We start from the raw sequence: 22749 nt of genomic DNA, 5'->3' as shown, positions 1-22749 counted from the left end.
ACAAGAGTGTGAATCCAGTGCCTAACTATATAAAATGTGCCAAACATTTACTTTACCAACACAAATTATCTGTTTTAATTTCTGTTTTATAACAAAAAAATAGGCAATATTTACAGAAATAGCATAAATTAATTAAATAATCCACTGTGTAATGCTGATGATTGTTATTATTTGATCCAGAATCATGGACTATTATCTGATTTATTATTATTATTATTATTTGAATTCAGGTCAATCCACAATACCTAAAAGACCAATTCATTCGATCCTGATAAAATTATAACTAGGCTATTTATATTTTTCAGATTATTCAGAGGTTGATCTTGAATGCAGTGTTTTTGAACCCTGCACTGCGTCATATTTCTGCCCGGTTGTTTTTACATTGAATACGGCAGGAGTTATCGAAGTTTTTTTTTTTTGATGTTTTTAGTCTCGTCATTTTTTATCATCATCAATAAGCTTGCGTGCGAGTGCGTTGGCACCTCTCGTTAACCTCAATAACAGTCTCAAAGCTCCCGGTTAATCGCATTTGTCTAATTAGCTAGTATCTCCTCGAACTTCAGTTATTTTAGGAAAGATTTGGCCAGACTAGTTCAGTCTCCCCCAAAAGGACAACGCCCGGGGCTACTCGTTCTCCCAAGGTGATTGTAGACAAAACAATCACTGATATCGCGTGTGTTGTTTACCTGAAAATAATATATTTTGTAGAAAATATAAATAGGCTACTTGTTTTATTTATTTTAAATACTAATTTTTAATGTAGGCATTTGTATGTTTTGTGGTGATGCGTGGCAAGATGAAAATATCTAAAATATAGGCTACTTGTAACATGCAATGCAAATAAAAATATACTTACATTTTATAATAAATTAAGAGTTAATTCTGAATTAATTGTTCATGTGGGCTAGAATAATTTTCAGTGTCATTGTTTTGCTTTTGTTGAATTAAAAAAAAAATCTAAGTTATTAATGTATAGCTACATAACCCAATAATTTTGCGGTTACATGTTAGTAACTTCGACTTTTTATCCACATGCAGTTGATAGAATAACGAGTTGCACCTAGACTACTAAACAAATCTCTTTAAGCCTATGCAAACAACGCAACAACAAAAAAAAAAAAATCAGAAACAAAAAGATTATCACATTTTGCTATATTTAGGCGGGACCCTGGAAATGGTGTAGATGGGTTGATGACATGAAATACTTTTGGGAAGCGGTCTGACCTGCTATTGTCACCTAAAACCATTTTAAACTAAAATAATTGCTACATATTTTACAGATAGCCTATTATAGGCTACATCGTTTTTTTATTTTTATTATTAGGCTATAGCCTACATAATCTCATACTGAGTTATTTTTTAGTATAATTAAATTAATTGAATTGGTAATGGCAAAAAAGAAGTTTGAAAACAGCAAAAAAAAAGTGGCGATCAGTTACAGCACCTAAAAAAAAACACGTTTCCTTAAATATCTAAATAAATTTGAACATAACATATTGATGCTGATAAAAACGTTATGCGTCAACCACTCAGATATCCAGCCCTATTTTTGCAGAGGGATGCTGTGCATGCATTTCCACACATGCGCCTTATTTCTGCACTGAGACTACAAGTATCCTCTGTTGTATCCTCTGTAAATAACCTTGAGAAAAAAAAACATCCAATATAATCTGTAATATAATAACAAAAATAGCCTATATAGTTTTTTTTTCCTTCTCAGTCCATAAAACCCGTAAAAATATGTTAATTCATAGGTAAATATGCAAGAAAACAAGTTATATATATACAATCCATTATTAGTCTGAAATTTACGTTTGATTTTAAACAATTATTTAAAAACTTACCTGATGCGTGCGTCTCAAAATCCTGACTTTTTTCAGACTCGGCTTCTTCCTTTAGTTTATTTATTTATTTATTTATTTATGAACGCTAACACAGCTTTTAACACAACTAAAATCTAAAAACTTGCTCTTCTCTACGTTATTTGCACAGGTTCGACGACAATCTGAGCGATTGCTATCGAAAAACGACCCGACTTTTCTCCAAACGCGCCACGCCGAGCTCGCGCTGATTTAAACTCGTTCGCTTCCATGAGTGAACGCGGATTTATCAAGCTCTCTCGCCGCATAATCGAGCATTTTTCAATGAGACAAAGAAGTCAAAGCGTCGTCACTGACTTCCTGAGTATCAAATAACAAATGCAGCCCAGTTTTCCCCCCCTTACATATTCTCCCTCTCTCTCTCTCTCTCTCTCCCTCTCTTTTCCACCTGGAGAGTCACTGTACCTGCGCAGCTCCAGGTGCTCAAACGACTCTCAGAATTTCAGCTTTTCTCTTCTCAACATGCAGACAAAATTAAACGTGTCGATATGCACAGAAGGTAGCCCGCTTGTTTAGTCTGCAACCGTGAGGATTTGCCAATGGAAAGATAATTAGTTAAGCATCTTACCCCAGTGCCGAAGGAATAATCCAACCCTCCTCTTGTCTCCAGCATTTTGATGTCACTAACTCAGGTGCTTTTTTCTGTCCTTTTAAGGTGGAGCTGACGGGAGGCGAGGCTCTCTGATTGAGCTCTGCTGCACTCCTAGCATAACGTTAGGCTACAGCTGGCACTGGGTTACTTCATCTTCGGATTAAAAGATTTTCAAACCCGAATTATTCTGGAGACGGGTTTTAATTTTACCATACAAAAATGATGAACCGAGCAGCTTTTTAACTGCAACAACAGCACCATTTTATAGTCTCAGGAGTGCGAATTATTCGAAGATTTTCAAGAATTCCTGTCAGTAAACAACCCAAATTGTCTATCTCAACTATCTCGAAAGAGTTAAAAACAAAACATTAACGTTTCTTTTCATATAACTTTCTGATATGTAAATCTACAAAGCGAAAAATAATGCTAGTTGCTTTACTTCTGTTTGTCAGCGATGGACATCCGTTGGTTACGGTTAGCCTCCGTCATCACGCGAACGTTAATTTAACGAATTCTAAGTAAATGCAAACTTTTGTCGTCACCGAAACGTTGTTGAAACGAGCTTATTTTTAAAAGATCGAACGCTGGCCTTCGTGGTGTGAATTCGTGATATATTTTATTTGGCAAAAATACAGCAACCAGTCTATTTTTTTTATATTTCTTGTCCCAACACGCCGTGTCTCTGATTTATATTAGGCCTATAGGCCTACTTTTTTTTTTAAATTGCGCAGTATACTTTGCATGTCTTATTCTTTATTTATCAGTGCTGTACTAATATAGGCTAAATGTAAATAATTTGAACAATAAATTATAAACAGAATATCTGAATATACACTGTGAAAATAGTTATTTAGAATATGAGCATGCCTTTAATATCGCAGTGTTCGGACTAATTTGTCGTTAATTTAGTTTAGACAGCAGAGCAGACTCTTACAAACACATATTGGACTAAATGTGACGTGTTGTGAGGGCCAAGACAGGTGTTTACCTGTATTACTGGCAGACAAAGAGGCTCTGTCTGTATTGAGAGAGAGAGAGAGAGAGAGAGAGAGAGAGAGAGCAAAAGGGGGAATGAAAGAACTCATCTGAAAAAGAGTCTTGAACCAGACTAAATTGGTTTGCTAGTCTGAGCTGGTCTAACAGCCTAACCGAAGAGAACTTTTGCCTGTTTTTGTGCACCGGTCAGTTGGCTGGGAACTAAACCAGCTGAAGACCAGCTATTTCTCTGATCTAGAAAAAATTATTCTAGAAAAAATAAATAAATAATGATAATAATACAATTTAAAAAAGCAGCATACATCTTCAGCAGTCTATCAATAAGTGATAATGCATTGCATTGGTTCAGGATTTTCTCCCTGTGTGTGTCCCGCAGGTCTTGGGTTTTGGGATCAGATGACATCATCCAGATGGTCAGTAATGAACAGGCATTCAAACGCACCATTTCATCTGCTCTATATGCCTGCAGGCCCTACCAGCTACACGAGCATCCTTTTACATAACAGTCTTCCTTAGTTAGCAGTCTGAATCCATTATTGTGCTCTGCATTGTTGCTTGAATATAAAAATATAGGCTATAAAATAGTACCATATAAAGTCTAATTCTGTTTATTTCTAATCTATGTGTATAGTCATTTCTGACTATTTCGAATAATTCCTGTATAGGTTTAGGTCTGCCTGCACCCCAGTGTCAACTACTTATAGGTCAAGGATAACATTTTAGCAGTCTAAAAATAAAATGATCTTAAGTTAAACTAATATAAAAGGTTACCCAATGCAGGCGTCATCACAGACAGTATCCCTCCATCCTGGAAGACATCAGGACATCTTTAGAGCAGCTGCAGTCGGTGCATCACAGTGGATGGGGAAGCGAGGCTGTCCTCCATTGGGTCGCTCCTCGTATATATATACCGGTCCACGTTACCCACAACCCCCGAGTCCACTTACCTGCTGTTGATAGTTGAAGCCTATACTGACACCTCAGTGGAAAAAAAAACCCTCTATATTTTTAAATTATGCCGGTGGCGTTAGTCTGGCGGCTCTGGTTACATCTATTCAAACCGAATAGCCGGAGTGAAACCTATCCCAAGGGCTCTTTGTTGACCAGTCAGCCCTGGTCGAGTCCTCCCCTCACCCGTCCACTCTTCATTCACCTGATTAACTTCTGGAAAAGTTGAAACACGAGCCACGGATCACCTGTATGAGGGAAGCTGAGTAAAGCTGTTGAATTTTTAAAATAGTCATTTCGTTGCAGCTACCTGTCGGTCCATATGACGTTTAGAGCCCTCCCCACCTGCCAGGACGGGTATCGGGTGTAACCGGCCCACTCTTCTGGCACTACTGAAGCCCTCATCGAACGATACATGATACGGGCCTAAGGAACAAAAAGCGTGGTGGAATAGTTTACAGATGACCAGCGGAGCATTTGATGTACTGACAAACATCTATCATACCTCGTCTGTTATATTATACATTAAATATTATATACTATAGGGTTAATATTATAGTTATAAGAACTATATAACACTTATACGTATATAGAGTGTCACCAACAGTTTTCAATCCACCGTTTGTGGTTCAAATGATTATTTAAAATAATTAAAATAATTCTAAGAGATTGTAATTATTAATATAGTTTGTTCTGGGGTTTCCACAGGGGGGAAAAGTATTATAATCATTAAATCCCTTAGTAATAAAATGATATAAAACACTTAGTAATAAGAAAGTATAAGAAAAGAATAGCTTGCTTTCTTTCTAAAATCATTTTAAATTATTATTATTTAGGAATTCCTATTTCAGTTCATAATATTAACAATATCAAAATAGAAAGACTGCTATTTTTTTTTCATTCATGTTTTTTTAGTAATACTGAAATAAAAAATGTTTAATGTTAGATGTAGGTGTTACTATAAACTGGAAAATATTTCATTCACATATATATAACAGAGATATCCAGGATACTGTGTTAAATCTTAAATAAATAAATAATGATTATATATATATATATATATATAAATTATTTGAGCTGTCAAATCGATTAATCACATCTAACATAAACTATTTAAATATACAATATATGTGTGTGTGTCTATATATATATGTATGTATATATACACATACATAGGCTTAAATATATATACATTTACAAACTTTTGTCAGATGCAGCTAATCGATTTAACAGTAACAATTTCTTGAAAGCAAAATTTTGTAAAATTTTTGTTGCTCATAATTTAGTCCCTTATTTGTAAATGAAATATGTATTACAATTTTATTTCTGAATGATATTTCACAGCATCTCTTAAAAGCTTTAAAACAAGCTGCAAAGACACAGGAAGAAGATGTTATTGCAGACTGTCAAAAAGCTCATTTTAATCATTCTAGTGCGGATAATGGTTTGAGAATATATTGAGATGCTGTTAATAGACTGCATGGGGGTGTAATATAATTAATATTGATCTGATATTGTTTGGTCCTAAATGGAAAGAAGCATTTCAGATAATCAAGAAGAAAATAGGAAACTTGGTATAAAAATCTGCTCATGCAATTTGATTGTTAAAGGATTAATAAAATAAAACACTTACTAATAAGCACAAAATACCTGAATAAAATGATATTTAAATAACAATACTAATACTAATAAAAGAATAGTAATTTTGTCCATGTTTTTTTTTTTTTTTTATCACCTTACCATCAGCAACATTTAACTAAGTTGGCATTATCAGTCACCATGGAGACGGGGAGTCAGAGCATCTGCCATTTGTGTCTTTGTCTGAGGCGTTTTTAATCAGACGGTCATCCATTAATAACAGAGCTGGGCTGGTTTAGTAACCGAGTCCTTGACACGAGAGACGCTCAGCCGCTCAACATCCACTGTCTCACATGTCAGCATCAGGATGCCGTTTCACAGGAGACGCACTCTGACATGAAATGAAAATAAGACAATAGTTTAGCTTATGGTCTTGGTTGTTTCTTACAATATATATTTTTTTATTATCATACAATGATGCAGTCAAATCAACCATATGATACCTTGATAGGACACACTATGATTCTGGGTGTACCCATGTTCTAAGAACATTTAGCTAACGTTCCCATTAAGTTATTTCAATGGTTTTGGTTACGTTTTGGTTATGCGAACTTTAAAGGAGCAATTAACGTTATGAAAATGTTACATTTGAGTTATTTTGATTATTAAAGACCAGATAAAAAGTGTTTCTGGAAGAACGTTTGTTGATAACCTTGCCAAAACATTCTGAGAACGTTGCTTGTTTGCTGATTATCTGCAAACTCATTTACTGATTAGAGTTCAAAAGTGCAGACTGTGATTATAGGGATGGATATCAACTGCCGCATCATTCTTATCCTTTCAAAGCTGCAGTCCTGTTAAAGCTAAACAATATTTGCCATTCATTCTGAAGCACTTTCAACCCTTTTTTTTTTTTTTTTTTTTGTATATCTTTCCATAATTAAATTTTTCTGCGCATGCCATCTATCAGATTGTTGCGAAAACAAATCCCGACACATTACCTCTAAGCCCTTTAGTCCGAAATTGTTTTAAGTGAAAATGATGGAGACATTAACGAATATGAAAGAGTATCAAGCTTCTCCTGTGAGTTCCCTGAACCACAGGGACTGGTCACATGACGGTAAAGCTATAATTCCGGCCAATCAGGGAGGCAGTCTGGGGCTGGGCATTACATCATGTAGGCCTGTAGCCCTCTTGACCATCGCACTGCAGATAAAGGCTTTAAATATTTCATTGAGGAGCTCATGTTTCTCCATCACTGGAGGTCAGGTCTTTGGAAAGAAGAGGAATACGCACTGCCCCATTTCTGTCCCAGCTCGATGTCTTCTTCTCCTCGACTACTTACTCATAGACTCATGTTAATGGGGGGGGGAATCTGGAGTTATAATGGGGTAAAACAGATGTGCTTAAGGTACAGAGAAGCAGAAAAAGCAGGGGGAAATCTGAAGGAGAGCAATGGCATACAGTTTGTACTCATTTGTTAATTCTCCTTAAGCATGAAAGAACAAGTGAGGACAGACTGCTGCGTGACAGAGATGTTTGGGTTGAAAAGATTAATTTGCCTTATGCTACTAAATTGTTTCCTCCCTTGAAAACGAGTGATATCGTCCCCTGCAGGCCACTAATGGCACTACATTTGGATTAGGATTCTAGTTTGCGTAACTCATGGACATGGGGAACCTGCTGGTCAATGGTAAATGTGAGCAAAGAAGCCTATGAAAATACCTTTTGATATTTAATTACAAAAATCTAACTTCTCTTCATAAAATCTCTTTATGAAATAAGTGTTTTTCTCCAATACACGTTGGCCATAATTAAAGTCACCCTTTTATTCAATACTTTTTGCAACCTCCTTTTGCCAAGAGAACAGCTCTGAGTCTTCTCCTATAATGCCTGATGAGTTTGGAGAACACCTGACAAGAAGATCGCAGAACCTCTCCAGATCCTTCAGATTCCCAGCTCCATGTTGGTGCTTCTCCTCTTTAGTTCAGGTTCAGGTCAGGGAACTGGGACCCCCGTGGCAGAAGCTTCATTTTGTGCTCAGTGAAACATTTTTGTGTTGATTCTGGTCCCTTCTGAAGTCCCAGTCGTGTCTGTCAACTGAATATATATACATATATGTGCGTTAGGACGATAGACACGCGTCCTCTTCCAGGAGGATTCAATTCGTAACATCTTTAGTTGATTGGAACTTCTTAATTATTGCCCTGATGGTGGAAATGGGGATTTTCAATTCTTTAGACATTTTCTTACAGCCACTTTCTATTTTGTGAAGCTCAACAATCTTTTGCTGCACATCAGAACTATATTCTTTGGTTTTACTCATTGCGATGGATGATTAAGGGAATTTGGCCTTTGTGTTTCCTCATATTTAAACTCATGTGAAACAAGAAGTCATGGCTGGACAATTTCATGTCCCTAGTCACCTGGTGTGCTAAAAAAATGAATGGGAATATACTTATACTTATATATAGATATTTGACTCATAAGAATTTCTAGGGAGTGTTCTAACGTGTTTTGGAGAAAAATATTTATTTCATAATGTGATTTACCCACCACCACTTTCAATTGTTTTACTTCAATGAAAGGTTAGATTTATAAATAGTAAGATATAAGTAATGTAATGCATTTGGGCCACTTTTAGATGGCCTAAATTATATCTGCTATGTCTTTAGTGCTTTATGCTGTGATTTATTAAGTCTATTTTTTGGATGAAATGAAGAGGCTTTTTGGTGTTCTTGCAACAGTTTTAATATAAATATTAGATAATGGACTTTAATGCATATTATTCTCCTCTTGGCCACTTTTGAAACCTGTCTGCCATCTAGTGGTGGTACAGAGTAACAACATCATACATGTAAATGATGAGGCCGGGGGAAGCATCCCTATACTAGAGCTAGGCTTTACAATTTACCCATTCACTGGTATTCAAAATACATCTCAATATTTTTAATATAAATTCAAATATATCGGAATATCATTTGGGCCAGTCTGAATCATTTGAGTTTTACAATGAGTTGTAATTTAAGTAGCCTATTTCTATTTAAAAAAAAAGCATAGATTAATGGTCGATATGCTCTGGTCAAACTCATTTAAAGCGAGGGACTGAGTGACCGTTAGTAAGTTCATTGTGAAATATATAAAAAAATCATGCTGATTTCTGTATTAGGTGAAACGTTATAGATTTAAACAAACCGACAAATCCAGCAAAACATCATAAAATTCATACAACGGATTTATACTTACTGATGTTTAAGCTGTAGCTTTCGCGCCAAAAATGATGTAATTTCCTGTGAGATGACGTAAGGAACGGTATTTGATCATTAAAGTGATTGTCGGTCTCAAGAAAATCAGTTTACAGTCTATGAAGAAAATGGATTCAAACTAAATGGCAATTGAAATAAAATGGTTAGCAAAACATGCTTATTTGTTTTATTTTTACGTTTTATTTTATTTTTTAAAAATAAATACATTTTATTTTAAGTTCGTAATACAATTCCTTTTTTTGTTAACAAGAAAACATCTACTTATTTACTTCATGATGATTTAATTGTGATATTGTCAAACTTATATGATGGGGCGGGGGGGGGGGGGGGTGGGGTGGGGTTATCGTGAGTTTAACATTTCACCCAATTAACACATGATGGGGACACTAAAATGCTTGAATGAAAATGAAAAACAAAATGACCCATTTTAAAGAAAGATGCAAAGCAGTTTGTACACATATTTAATATTTTATTAAAAAAGAAGTTATTACAGTTTACTGTACACAGCTATTTAAGAGATTATAATCCTATAGATAAAGAGCATTTGTCCTTTGTGACAGGCATGCCCACTTCACAATGCAAAAAAAAAAAAAAAAAAAGAATGGCAAAAAATAGAGTAAGATTAATGGTTAAGGAAATAAAAGGGGCAAATTACCATAATATCTGGGATAAAAGAAAAAATGTGTAAAAGGAAAAAAAAAACAGTGTATTTTCTTTTTTAAATCAGCGTATCACACACTAGGTACTAGATACAGATACTAATTAAAAAATAAATCCATGCTGTGTGCCCACATAAGCCCCATGTCTGCGCACCCTCTTGAAGCACAGGTATAAGGGACTAAAGGAGTGGACAGCCAGGACTCAATTAGACTGGACTCTACACCGGACGCATGCAAAGTGCACTGGAAAGCTCGTCATCAACACAATTGCAAGAGACACGATGCCATTGGCCGAGAGGGCCAGCAGGGGGAGCCTCTGAGGCCACGGCAGCAGCCGGAAGACACATCTCCTCTTCTTCCTCTCTCTCTCTCTCTCTCTCAGGCAAACAAACAGCTGGAGACCACGACATTAATAACTGCTGTCCCCTGAATGTGTACGTGTGCAATGTTTGTGCGTGTGTGTAAGCACTGGGGGCTTATGAGTGCAAAACACAAAGGACACACTGTAATTATTTATTCCACCCCACCCACTAAACAACTTAAAAATAAAAAAAATAAAAACTCCCTTCAATCCCACACACCTTTTCAGCACATATTACCTGCTCAGATGGATGCCTCTGTTATTGACATGAGGGGAAAAAAATAGGAATTCAAAAATTAGGAAATAAATTCACAAAAAAATGGTATAATTTCTAATTATATCGGAAGCACACTTATACATTTGTTTATTTGAGATTCTCAAATTCTTTAGTCATTTTACTCTTTGACATGACAGTTAAAAACAAAGGAAAAAATATATGTTTTTAAACTAAATCTCCACATGTTGCCTCTCACATTGGATCAAAAACGAAGCAGAAATGAAAGAGAAGCTGAGTCTGTTGTGTTTGTCAGGGTGCGTGTTGCTTGGCATGGCAAAATGTTTACCAAGGCAACCAAACCACAACCGAGAAGCATTTTCTTCCATACATGTCTGAAAGATGTGAAAAAAAGGCCTGTCTAAACATATGCCGTCTCTCTCCTTGTGACCAATATAACTTCCTCTTAATACAATACTGCATATAAGTGGGTTTTCTTCTTTTTCTTGAAAATATGAACCCCCAATGACCGCATGAGGGAAAAAATAGGAATCCAAAAATTTGATTTAGACTTAGTAACTGAGACTTTTCTTTCCCCATTGCACAATTTGGCCAATTCTTGACTTGGGCTAAAACAAAGTCAAATGCTTTGCCCATAAAGCATTGATTTAATTAAAAATGAAAAACAGGAGAGAACGTAAAAAAAAGCCACGGGATAAAAATAAGCAGCTCTGAATCGTTCAACGCGAGCCGAACTAAACTGAAACACCTCCCCTAATGCCATTCCGCTGGGGTCGACGTCTGTTTTGGAACGTCGTACGCGTCACTTCAACCCCGTTTCGTTTACATTTTGGACGATGAATGAATCTGCAAGTGCATTCAGAATGCGAGATTTGTGAGAATACTGCAAAACACACACACACACACACAAACTAAATCTGGTTCTTCATGTTACCAACATGCCACTGATGATATCTGGAGATGTTGAAATTCAAAAGCTCTTTATACAGAAGATATCTGCCCGTTTCCACACCGTAGCGGCCGAACCCCACCTCAGCATTAGTAAATGTTACTCGGCCTTCTCCTAAAACCACAAGAAGTTCCGAGGCAGATCTTACCAAATGGGATCCTTCGATTAATATCTGTATTCGGACAAGCAGGTTACGAAACCTAAATCCATATGAACAACTATTTTTGATTTCACCACCCAGTAAAACTAACTAGATCTACATGAGGTCAAACAACAGCTATCATAGTTATGCACAAGCAATAGGAAAAGATGATGAACTCTACAAATGTTAGTAAAAGTCTTTTTTTTTTTTTTTTGTCTCTTTTCTCTTGAAGGTTTCTTCTAGGCTAGACCAACAAAGTCCTACACGACTCCACTTCCGCATCATACAACAAATGTACAAAAAAAGATGCTCGTAAATAGGGAGAGGGTGCGAGACATTAAGAGGAAAAAGACAAAACACTCTGTGCATACAATGTTGGTACAAAATAAAAGATTGTGCTCCGTAAAGCAGGACAGTCACTTTCCTGGTCGTTTAGTGAAGGTCACTGTGGAAGGTCACACAGTGTAGAGCCACGTTTTGTGGGTGTGGGACTTCCACAACGAGGGAACAAAAGCCAGAAACATCGAGCTAGTGGAAAAAAAAAAGTTGAGCTTCGGTGTGCTAGCCTCTACATCTACATCCTCTTTAAAAAGACGCTCGAGGAACTTAAAGGGAGTCGTACTGATATTTTCCGCCGTAGACGCGCTGGATCGTGAGCTTGATTGGTGAGCAGAATGTGTGCGACGTTCTGGAAAATCCTGATGATTGCTTTAACGTACAGCGTGGAAACTTCCCCTCAAGGTGAGAGCCAAATAAAAAGGAGAAAGGAGAAATTCCTCTCTTGAGCGTTGCTATCTTAAAACAGCTGTTTAAAGAGAAAACAAACAAACGAAAGACGAAGAAGAAAAAAAAAAACCAGGGAAGCAACGAGAATTCAAAATGACTCGCGCTGGATCGATCAAAGCGCTGAGGTGGAGGGGAGTAATGAGGCAAAACGTGTCCGATCCAACTGCGACAGCTCCACCTGAAGACCGTCCTTGCAAAAAGGTCTAAGCTGAGGGGATTCATATATCAGAGCATCACAGACACAACTCTCAGTACGTTAGTAACATCACAAGGGCACCCCCGGTTAAATACGGCCTCTGTCCCGTCGGTCTGCGTCGGAAAAGGTGGATTAGGGAGGCGATGACATGCATTCCAGCTACGCAGCTACCAACGTGGAATCGAGGGGGGAAACACTACAAGCCTTTCTTTTGTCGGGGTGTCGGAGAGAGCGAGTGAGAGAGTGAACGGGAGAAAAAACAAAGGAAAAAAAACAAAAACAACCACCAAGAAGTAGAGATAGAACACCTAGAGAGTGTGCCCGGCCGTATTCATCGTCAACGCTAGATATCCATAAAAATCCTGGTTTAGTAATAATAACGATAAAAAAAAAAAAAAAAAAAAAAAAAAAAATCACCTTGTTTAAATATGAATCTTTTATAGTCTGCTTCGCATGGTTAGGAAATAATATAGTCTCTGTGGTAAAGGGGAGAAACTGTCGCCCTTAACTACAACTCCATGTCCTGAGCTTCGTCCTCTGAAAAGTCAGACATGGAGCTTTCTGAAGAAGAGTCGCCCGCTCCTTCCTCCTGCTCCTTCAGAGCCTCCTCTGTTGCATATTTCTGGATGTATTCTGAAGAGAAACAGCGAGACAGAAAGAGATGGATGGGGAAAAGACAGAAAGCAAATAATTATTTCACTACAAAAAAAAGATCGAATTTAATAAAATAATGAAGTTAATCACACTTTTGTATCACTAAATTAACGAATATATACCTATATTCACACTATTGTTCAAAGGTTTGGAGATTTGTTTGAAATGTTTTTGAAAAAGCCTCTTATGTTCACCAAGGCAGCATTTATTTGATCAAAAATACAGTAAAAACTGTGTAATTGAGAAATATTATTACAATTTGAAAGAAGTGTTTTCTATTTTAAAATATTTTGAAATGTAATTTATTCCTGAGGGTTCAAAAGAACAGCCTTTATTTGAAATAGACATCTTTTGTAACACTAAAAATTTAAGTCTTTACTGTCACTTTTGATCAATTTAATGTGTCCTTCCTGAATAAAAGTAATAGTTTATTTTTAGAAAATCTAAGTGACATTAAAACATTTTTAACTGTAGTGAATTTTTACCAAAACATTTTATGTTGGGTCATGATACCAACATTCATGCTTTTGGAAACTCAATTTGCCTAATGAAAAGCATACCAAAAATAAAAAATAAAATTCACAATATATCCACAAAATTGCTTAGAAATACTATGAAATACATAATGGTAATGACAGTAATTTGGCTTTTTAAATTCAAGAAGACTTAACTTTTGCAAGAAAAAGATATACGACTGGCCAAGAGTGATGTCCAGAGGAGAAATTTGGTTTTAATGAACCTACAAATTCGATTAAATCATCATAATATGAGGACAATATTTTATGTATTTTTTAAATATCTTAAATATGAGGGAAGAACAAAACACTTAACTTGGTTAATGTATTTATCAGACAAAATTGTTTGGAAAAAAAAGGCAAACAAAAGCTACAGGTTTCATTTTACTATTGGAGAAACAAAAAGCTCACATGAAAAAACATACAGTGGCTACAACATAATCAGTTATTATCATTTTGTCGGTTCTCTCTTGTTTTGCATGTGTTAATCATTTCTTTGTATGACAGCCAGGTCAAAAATGATGTCTGCAATTTGACGTTTCATTATGATAACATTTTTCAGAGCAGAAGACACAGTAAAGTGGTGATGTGAAACATGGTGACAGATATAAAGATGTACCAGAGGCCAGATGGAGGTTAAACCAAGAGAACAACCAAGTCAAACGACAGCAACTCTCCAAATCACCTTTGATTTTCTGTTTGTAGTCCTCTGGCCGGTGCAAGTACATGGCTGCCGCATCCCCGTTCAGAGGGTCAATGGGGTTCGGGTAGGCCAGTAACTGTGGCAAGAACGACTCGAAGATATTGGTGAGATCTGTGAGGAGAGAGAAAGACAGGAAGTAGAGCCTTTAATACAGGAGCAGAGCAAAAGTCTTATGTTATGAGCCCTACATGCAGCACAAAATGGAGGATTTGCGGTGAGTGACATGATTATGGCCTAATCTCCCTTTCAGTGTGGGGGCTGTAGACATAGATCTCTCTCTCTCTCTCTCCTTCTCTTTTCTCTCATAGACAGTACTGTACATTCTAGCTGTCACTATTATACAAACACAAAGTGGACAATGACATAAAGCAGCTGAGTATATATATATATAAACCAAATACGGGATAATGGACAGTCAGCTGGTCATTAATCACGTGATCAAGAGGCGGTTATTACACGGAAAATTAAATTAAATTAGAGTTTAAATTATTTGCGGAAAAAAAGAGGACCGCAAAGTGATGCTTTACAAACAGATTTAATAAATAAAATGATATCAGACTTTTTTTGTACAGTATCGATAAAATAAATAATAGATTGTAGTTTGAGTAAATGAAAAAATGTAGGTGGAAAATTAAGTGTGAACAGAAGAATAAAGAATAAAGAAAGAAAGAAAATATATGAATAACAGACTTTCTATAGTATCTACAGTACAAATTAGCGAATCAATGAAGCAGTTAATTGAGAAATATTGGAAGTCTACATGCCACTGTTTTAATTAAACTAGTTAATATTTATATTAACACTGAACTTTTGGAATAAAGCAGTGTGTTAAATGTTATGTTTGTTGTGCTGTGGAATTGAATCATGAAACATGACCACTCTATATGATAACACTATCTGAACACAGAATGCAGAACGTCAGAATCGAGTATTTCAGAATAGTATCTTCAACACTAGGATGCAAACAACTTACACTTGTATTGAATGAAAATTACAATTGTCCTAAATTTGTGACTTGATCTATTATTATAAAGACAAAAATGGAGAGACAGCTGCAAAAAGACAGACAATGGTGCTGTGAATGATTGCTGGCGGGAATGGGCCATTTAAGTGTGGTTGTTAGGTGAGCTGATGCTGTTTTCTGACCTTGCAGGTATTAGCTCATTCAGAGAGGTTAAGAGGATTACTGTGCACCGCGGTCCTGTCTAAGGGACCGAGACTTTATTCTACTCCTCAGGCAGCATCGATGCAAGCTATGGCTTTTTCCTGAGCATTTACTCTCAATATACATGAAAGCAGACACATAATCGAGATCGCGTATACATACCATAAAGAGCGGTCCATGTCTGGTTGATCACATCTAAACACACGGTCCCTGACCTGGACAAAGAATAACAGTCTTGGCATTAGAGTAGGGGTGATGATTTAAATTAATATCATTATACTGTGATCTAGTCAAGTCACCTTTATTCATATAGTGCTTTGTACAATACAGACTGTTTCAAAGCAGCGTTACTATGATAACAGGAAAATGACAGTGACACCCTATCAACATTGTTTACTTCCACTTCTCCATTCCATATATATATATATATATATATTAGATGGAATGCCTAGGCTAGGAAATATTATTAAATAAAAAAATTATTAAAACTAAAACTGAAATAAAAATAAAGCTATATAGAATTATTTGTAAATAATAATAAAAATGTCAAAAGCACATAAAATTACTGAAACTTAAATTCAAATGAAAACTGAAAATATTGAAATAAATGCTAATTAAAAACAAAATACTGTTGAAAAGAAAGAGTTAGCTATCGCTGATGTCAAACATTGCATGACTTGTAGAGTTAAAATAAATATCTGAGGGCTAAAAAGGAGGATTTAAGAAAATACATTATTCATAAAACTATTTTATTGGTTTGAAAGAGTGTGCTTAAGTCTTTGGACTACTTTTATAACACTTTTGGTCCTTTTTTTTTTTTTTTAGCTTTTCAGCACCTGATCTCCTGATGTTGTTTTGAATTTATGGAAAAAAGCAGTGCGAACATTCTTCAAAATATCTTTTATGTTTCACAGCAGTAACTAAAAGTTTTAGAATGACATGAGGGTGAGTAAATGATAACAGATGTACATTTTTGGATGAACTATCCTTTTAAGAAAATAACTTTTTGCTCAGAGCAAACCAGAAGGCAATTCAGACTCAGAATGAAGAGACTTACGCTTCATCGATGTTCGGATGAAAAATCTTATTCATAAATCCTGCAGAGAGATTGAAGAAGAAAGATGAAATGAGATCATAGATAGAAATAACAGCATTTGATTGCATATGTTTCCTTAGACTTTTTAAAACTAATTAAATAGCAAGTATTTTGCTTTACATTATTTATGACCATTTCCTCGAATCAAATTACTGTATTATATATTCATTAAATAAATAATTAAATAAATATTATTCAAATAAAAATTATTTGTGTGCTTAATTGTCATGAAAATTGTCATAAATATAAAAAATCCTAATGGTCTTAAAATGGTAACAACATTTGACTGCACAACATTGGCTGTTCCTAACCTTTCTTCTACCACACCATCTTTACAGACAATTAAATATGACATCACAGGGATGTGATGAGCTTTTTCTACCGAATGTTTCGAATGTACTCTGCCCATAATTTCACAACCACACCAATGTGTGTGTGGCTTTTGAAGAACACTCAGCTGATAATGGCTCTTTTGAGATACAAGTATAGTAATACTGTACCTATAGAGGGAGATTTGAAGGGGTATTTGTCTGGAAGATCTACTCGCACCTTCCATACGCCCCCTTCATACGGTGCTGTCAGAAAAAACAGAGAGAGACACATGACCATTCAAGAAACAATTCACATCTCCTCAAGCATGTAACACAGTAATGCTTGTGCTTAAATGACTAAGCGTAGAGGTCTTTGTATTCAAAAGTGACGGTGTGTGGGTGTAACTCTAATTCTTAATTAGATAATTATGAATTTTGTATGTGTAATGACACACGTGTGGGTGTGTACATGTGGACAGGGAAGCTGTGGTGTTGGCCTCGTGTGATATGGGGTATGGTGCAACGTGTGCTCACTCCAAGAATAGCCTGCTGCAATCTGACCCTTGTGGCCACAGGCTCAAACTCCAAAAGGTAAAGCCTAGCCGCAGAGGTCACGGATAAGACCTGCTCCGACCTCTCCAGTGGAGAGAGGGAGGAAAGATCGTTTAACAGAAGATGATATGATAATTAAAAAGGGTCACGAGATGTTTTCTGAGTAAGCAATGACGGCATGTCCCAAACCAAAAGTTGTGTAAGATAGGCGTGTTTAAATATGCAAAAAAGTGGCATCATTGCTTCACTAGGTAAAGAAACCGAACAAGCCCGGTCAAAGACATGTCTGGATCATATTTCGCTCCAAAAAGAAATAAGAAAGAAGTTACTGTAATGATTCAGAATCAATTAGAAGCCTTTGATTTTTGTGTAAAAAAAGGAAAGAGAAAAGCATGAAAAATAGAGTTATATATAATTTCACCCCAAAATCAAATGAAAAAAGCCCATTTTTAAGACCTTAAGATTTTTTACATTTATGACAATTTTCATGGCTATATATATATATATATGTATATAAAAAGAGAAAAGCATGAAAAATAGAGTTTATATATATAGCCATGAAAATTATGTCATAAATGTAAAAAATCTTAAGGTCTTAAAAATGGGCTTTTTTCATTTGATTTTGGGGTGAAATTTGACCTGGAAATGATTTCATAAAGAACATATATGTAAACAATTTAAAAACAGACTTACTTCCTTGTGGTCCATAAAACTTCACTACAAATTCGTTGAGTCCACTCAGGATTGTGACTTCATGTTTACTCTCAATGCTAAAGGAAATCTGTTAAGGCAAATTCAAGAGCTTTGATACTAACTGTAAGCATTTCACAAACGCAGTCAAGCAATATCATTCACAATTAATTTATAGAAAATACTTAATAAAAATAGCACATGGGAAAATGTAGAATGAAGTTTAATCAGGATGAAATAAGACAAGACTCATCATCCAAATTAAATTAACCTCGAGTTAAAAGAAAATACAACTGGGAAGAGGCACTAAAATGACCTTTCAACGTACAAAAAGAGCAGATTCACACCAACAGATCGATCTCACAAACCACGTTTCTCACTCAGCCTTTATTCTCTGACCATCAATAATTATCAAGAGGTTCAGCTCAGCAGATCGGATAGCAAAAACACAATCCGTGGGTCTGACCCACACGACTCTGACTGATGCGCAGGGCATCAGGGCAACTCAATACCACACTCCCGTCATTAGCTACGGTTGTCAGACTGTCACTTCTCATATTGATGGCACAGAGAGAAGCAGTCAGACCCTCGCTGAGCAAGACAATACATGCTCACCCCCACACCAAGAGCATGACGGAGACCCGACGCTCTCAAAAACGTACACACAGTCTGCCATCTCGGCTTGAACACAACACGCACCCAAAACACAGTTCTCAAGCAGACTTTGCCATAGTCATTGTTCGTAATTTCATGATGCTATCATGCGTGTCAACTGTCAGCTGTTGTGTAGGCTGCACTGTGACTCAAACCATACACTCACGCTGCCCAGACTGGCTCATGAAGGCAAACATGTTTACGCTCTGTTAGAACCGTGATGTGTCTTGTGACTTGTGTGAGAGTTTAACCAGTTGAGTGCTTGTCTCAAGAGTGCCTGTCTCAAATGATGATTCTCTGCTCTACTGGGAAACAGAGCTGTCAACTTCAAGTGGTCGCCTTAAAACATCTGGTGCGAAAGACTGTGTGGCTCCTGGGAGAGGCGTGGAAGGTGCTCTCTTTCCGATTTTCACTCATTGTGGCTTTTTGATGCGGAAGTCTCAAGCTGCATGAACCGGATGACTGTAATTACGCAGAGATTTATCACCAAAAATCCAACATTGTGGAGCCAATGAATTTTGTACAACAAAACGGTCAAGAATCATTTTTAATATTCAATCATTTAAATACATTATTCATTAATTTAAAAACAGAGAAGCAAAACAGAGAACCGTGCTATAACAAGGAAAATTAAGCAGAGCAAAAAAAAAAAAAAAAAAAAAAAAAGTAATTTAAATATACGTTTAAATTGGTATTTAAAGACATATAATCAAATTTAATTAAAGTGATAGTTCATGTCATTCCAAACATGTATGACTTTATTTCTTCTGCTGAAAATAGGATATTTTAAAGGATGTTGGTAACCAAACAGTTTTGAGACATTTCTCAAAATATATGCTATTCCACAGAAGGCCATACAGGTTTGGAACACGAGTAAATAATGACCGAATGAGAAAATAATGACGGGTGAACAATCTACTTAAATTTAAAAACAGTAGAACGCAACACTAAAATAATTTAAAAAATAAATAAATAATTTAACATTCCAATGACTTTTTTTTTTACTACATCTACAAATATTTAACTATAAAAAAATATATATAAAAGTAATTTTTGTTGCTATTAAATTTAAAATATGTATTTTTTGGGAATTTGAAAAGTATTTTTTTATTTGTATGTAATATACAGTAATAATAATAATAAAAATAAATAAATAAACAATTAACTCCATTTTTTAAATGGCACTCCTATAGTAATTCACAGTGATACAAGGGAAACAGATTGAGGCAGGGTGAGCGTGACAGAGACGGATAGTATTTACTGTTTTAGGACACCAGCTGGCTTCTTCATCAGTTGTAGCCGTAAGCAGCTGTGGTCACCAAGGGGTTAAACATCATGGGTTTATTTTAGGCAGTGAAGTATATCTGCAGAGGCTGAGAGAATAGAGGAAACACCCAGGAAGAGTGTGATACTGCACAATGCTTTCACTCACTGATTCGATTCTGAAGAATGTAGCACCATCATTAGATGCTTATTCCCAATGAACACAGAGACTCGGAGCAAACACCATCCTGAAGATCGGACTGATGACTCATGGGGAACAAGCTCCATTTTTCACGTGGCTTTTTCTTTAACACATGAAATCACAATCCGTTCAGGAAGGAATGCTGCTGTCTCGTGAGATAAAAGAGAAAGGGGGCGAGTGTGTGTGTGTGTATGTATGTGTAGCTTCAGAAGACCTGTTAAAGAATCTGTGCCCATCGCTGTGATCATGAGTCCTCCAGTGGAGAAGAACCACGCTGAGCTGTCTGGCTGTGCCCAATGACATGTGGGACTACTTTTTGCCTGTATATTAAGCCTCTTTTGGATGGACACAAAAGCAATTGCTCATGCATGTACAGGCATACACACACACGCATGCATACACACACACACTCACTTAAAATACTGAAGCCTGGAGGCTGCAGGGGTTTTTCTCTATTCCTCATGCCTTTGAGGCAGTTTTGATGCCGGTTTCCCCCTCATCTTAAAGACGACTCAAGAAGAGATGGATTCATACTAGCATGGGAAGAAAATTACAGGTAATTTTCCTCTCCACCTACATGCTTTAAATTAAAAGACATTCACCAGCGCGGTTGACTCAAAATCTCTCTTCATTTGTAGACAAAGATAATTAAATAGTCCTCCATCAAATCTTCGGCAGAACTGAAGGCACGTGTTTCTCCTCTGAAGCATCGGTGACACAGATTTAAAATAGATTGCTATTAATTTCCATGAATCCTGTACACATTAAGGAAATAGTGCTGTCAGTATCCACTCATCGTCAAGTCATTCCAATAATATTTTTTTTGTCAATGTGGAACCCAAAAGGAGATACTCAGCAGATTGTCCAAGCTGCCCTTTTCCCTACAACAACAAAACGCATGGCAATTTTGACTCCATAAAGCTCCAAAGAGGGGGAGAAAAAATCCATAACCACAGGATTCATGTGTTATAATACAAGTCTTTTGAAGCAGCTTTGATTAAGGAACAAATACAGACGTCATTATTCACCACAAATTTCACAATCAAATTTTGTGTGCACTTCCACATATCCAAATGACGAAAAAAAAAAGTTCTTGTGTGTTAAAACTGATCGTAACTTAAACGTCTGTTCAACTCCAGCCAGCTGCTGACAAAGCAACCCAAAAGTGTTCTCTTCTCACAAGACACTGCCTTGACACCCACCTGTTTTCCTCCATCTCACCGCTCCCTCCCCCTTCAATGGATTTGTATGGATTAAGCCATAATCTACAGGAGACCCTTGGGCCAATGTTCCTTTATGCACATGTATAATCTACTCACACACTCAAAAGACTGATCAATAACCTCACTCAGAAATATCTGATACATTCAAGGAACAAGAGAGAGCGCCAATCGGATTAGCGTTCATGTATGATGAAACAACATGTGCTTAAACATGGATTCCTACCAGCTGTTGTGGTTGGTTGCACAATGCCGTCTCATGCACAAATGATTACGAGTGTTTATAAACCGGTGTGAACGAACAGGTCCAGACAAGCATGTTTATGGTTATATGATCTTATAGAGAAGAGTCTTGTTCTGCTTTGCCCTTTGGGTTAAAAAAAGAAAGAACAAAAAAATAAAAGAGCATTTTTGTAAATGGTCATAACACATGTGGGAGAAAACCATTGGGCTTTCACTTTCTTTAAGAAGTCTGTTATGATAAAAGAACGTCCTAGCTTGGACAGACAAATAAGGGACAATCCCAGCATGGAATTTATGCTCAAACGCTTTCTATATATGCAGTAAGAGCTATTTTGGTCATTTTGTCAGCACTTTGGTCATTCCAGCTGCACTATTTTTTACATAGTTTTATGTACAGCATCAGACAGTATTTGGCCATTTATTGTGTGTCACTGTAAATGTTTCACTGTTTATATATGAAGTTCAAAATGAGCTTCAGAATGGGGAAGAAAGGTGATTTAAGTAACTTTAAACGTAGCATGGTTGTTGGTGCCAGACGGTCTGGTCTGAGTATTTCAGAAACTACTGATCTACTAGGGTTTACAGAGAATGGTCCGAAAAAGAGAAAATATACACTGAGCGGCAGTTCTGTGGGCGAAAATGCCTTGTTGATGCCAGAGGTCAGAGGAGAATGGCAAGATAACAAAAACAACCACTCGTTACAACCGAGGTATGCAGAAGACCATCTCTGAACGCACAACACGCCGATCCTTGAAGCAGACGGGCTAAAGAAGCAGAAAAACACACCAGGTGCCACTACTATCAGCTAAGAACAGGGAACTAAGGCTACAATTCACATGGACTCACCAAAATTGGACAATAGAAGAATGGAAAAATGTTGTCTGGTCTAATGA

The 22749-nt window shown here is 36.4% G+C and overlaps 1 protein-coding gene across 2 annotated transcripts in view; it reads right to left on the bottom strand.

The window, feature by feature from the left end:
• Positions 1 to 11835: 11835 nt before the first annotated feature.
• The window catches only part of ube2h (ubiquitin-conjugating enzyme E2H), a 29794-nt gene continuing 18880 nt past the window's right edge, over positions 11836 to 22749 (bottom strand). Inside the window, exons 1-7 of one of the 2 annotated variants that reach the window (XM_084407394.1) lie at positions 18655 to 18873; positions 18278 to 18354; positions 17222 to 17296; positions 16683 to 16722; positions 15788 to 15840; positions 14443 to 14571; positions 11836 to 13221 (exon numbers count right to left, since the gene is read on the bottom strand). In XM_084407394.1, the coding sequence (XP_084263520.1) occupies positions 13097 to 13221; positions 14443 to 14571; positions 15788 to 15840; positions 16683 to 16722; positions 17222 to 17296; positions 18278 to 18354; positions 18655 to 18770 (615 nt within the window). In that variant the 5' untranslated portion in view covers positions 18771 to 18873 and the 3' untranslated portion in view covers positions 11836 to 13096. Of the gene's footprint in view, positions 13222 to 14442; positions 14572 to 15787; positions 15841 to 16682; positions 16723 to 17221; positions 17297 to 18277; positions 18355 to 18654; positions 18874 to 22749 lie in introns of those variants that run through there. The other variant, XM_084407393.1, reaches the window with a different exon arrangement.

This window comes from Rutilus rutilus (genome assembly GCF_951802725.1).
Source record: "Rutilus rutilus genome assembly, chromosome: 4".
Taxonomy (NCBI): Eukaryota; Metazoa; Chordata; class Actinopteri; order Cypriniformes; family Leuciscidae; genus Rutilus; species Rutilus rutilus.
This window is presented reverse-complemented; position numbering and strand designations above follow the sequence as displayed.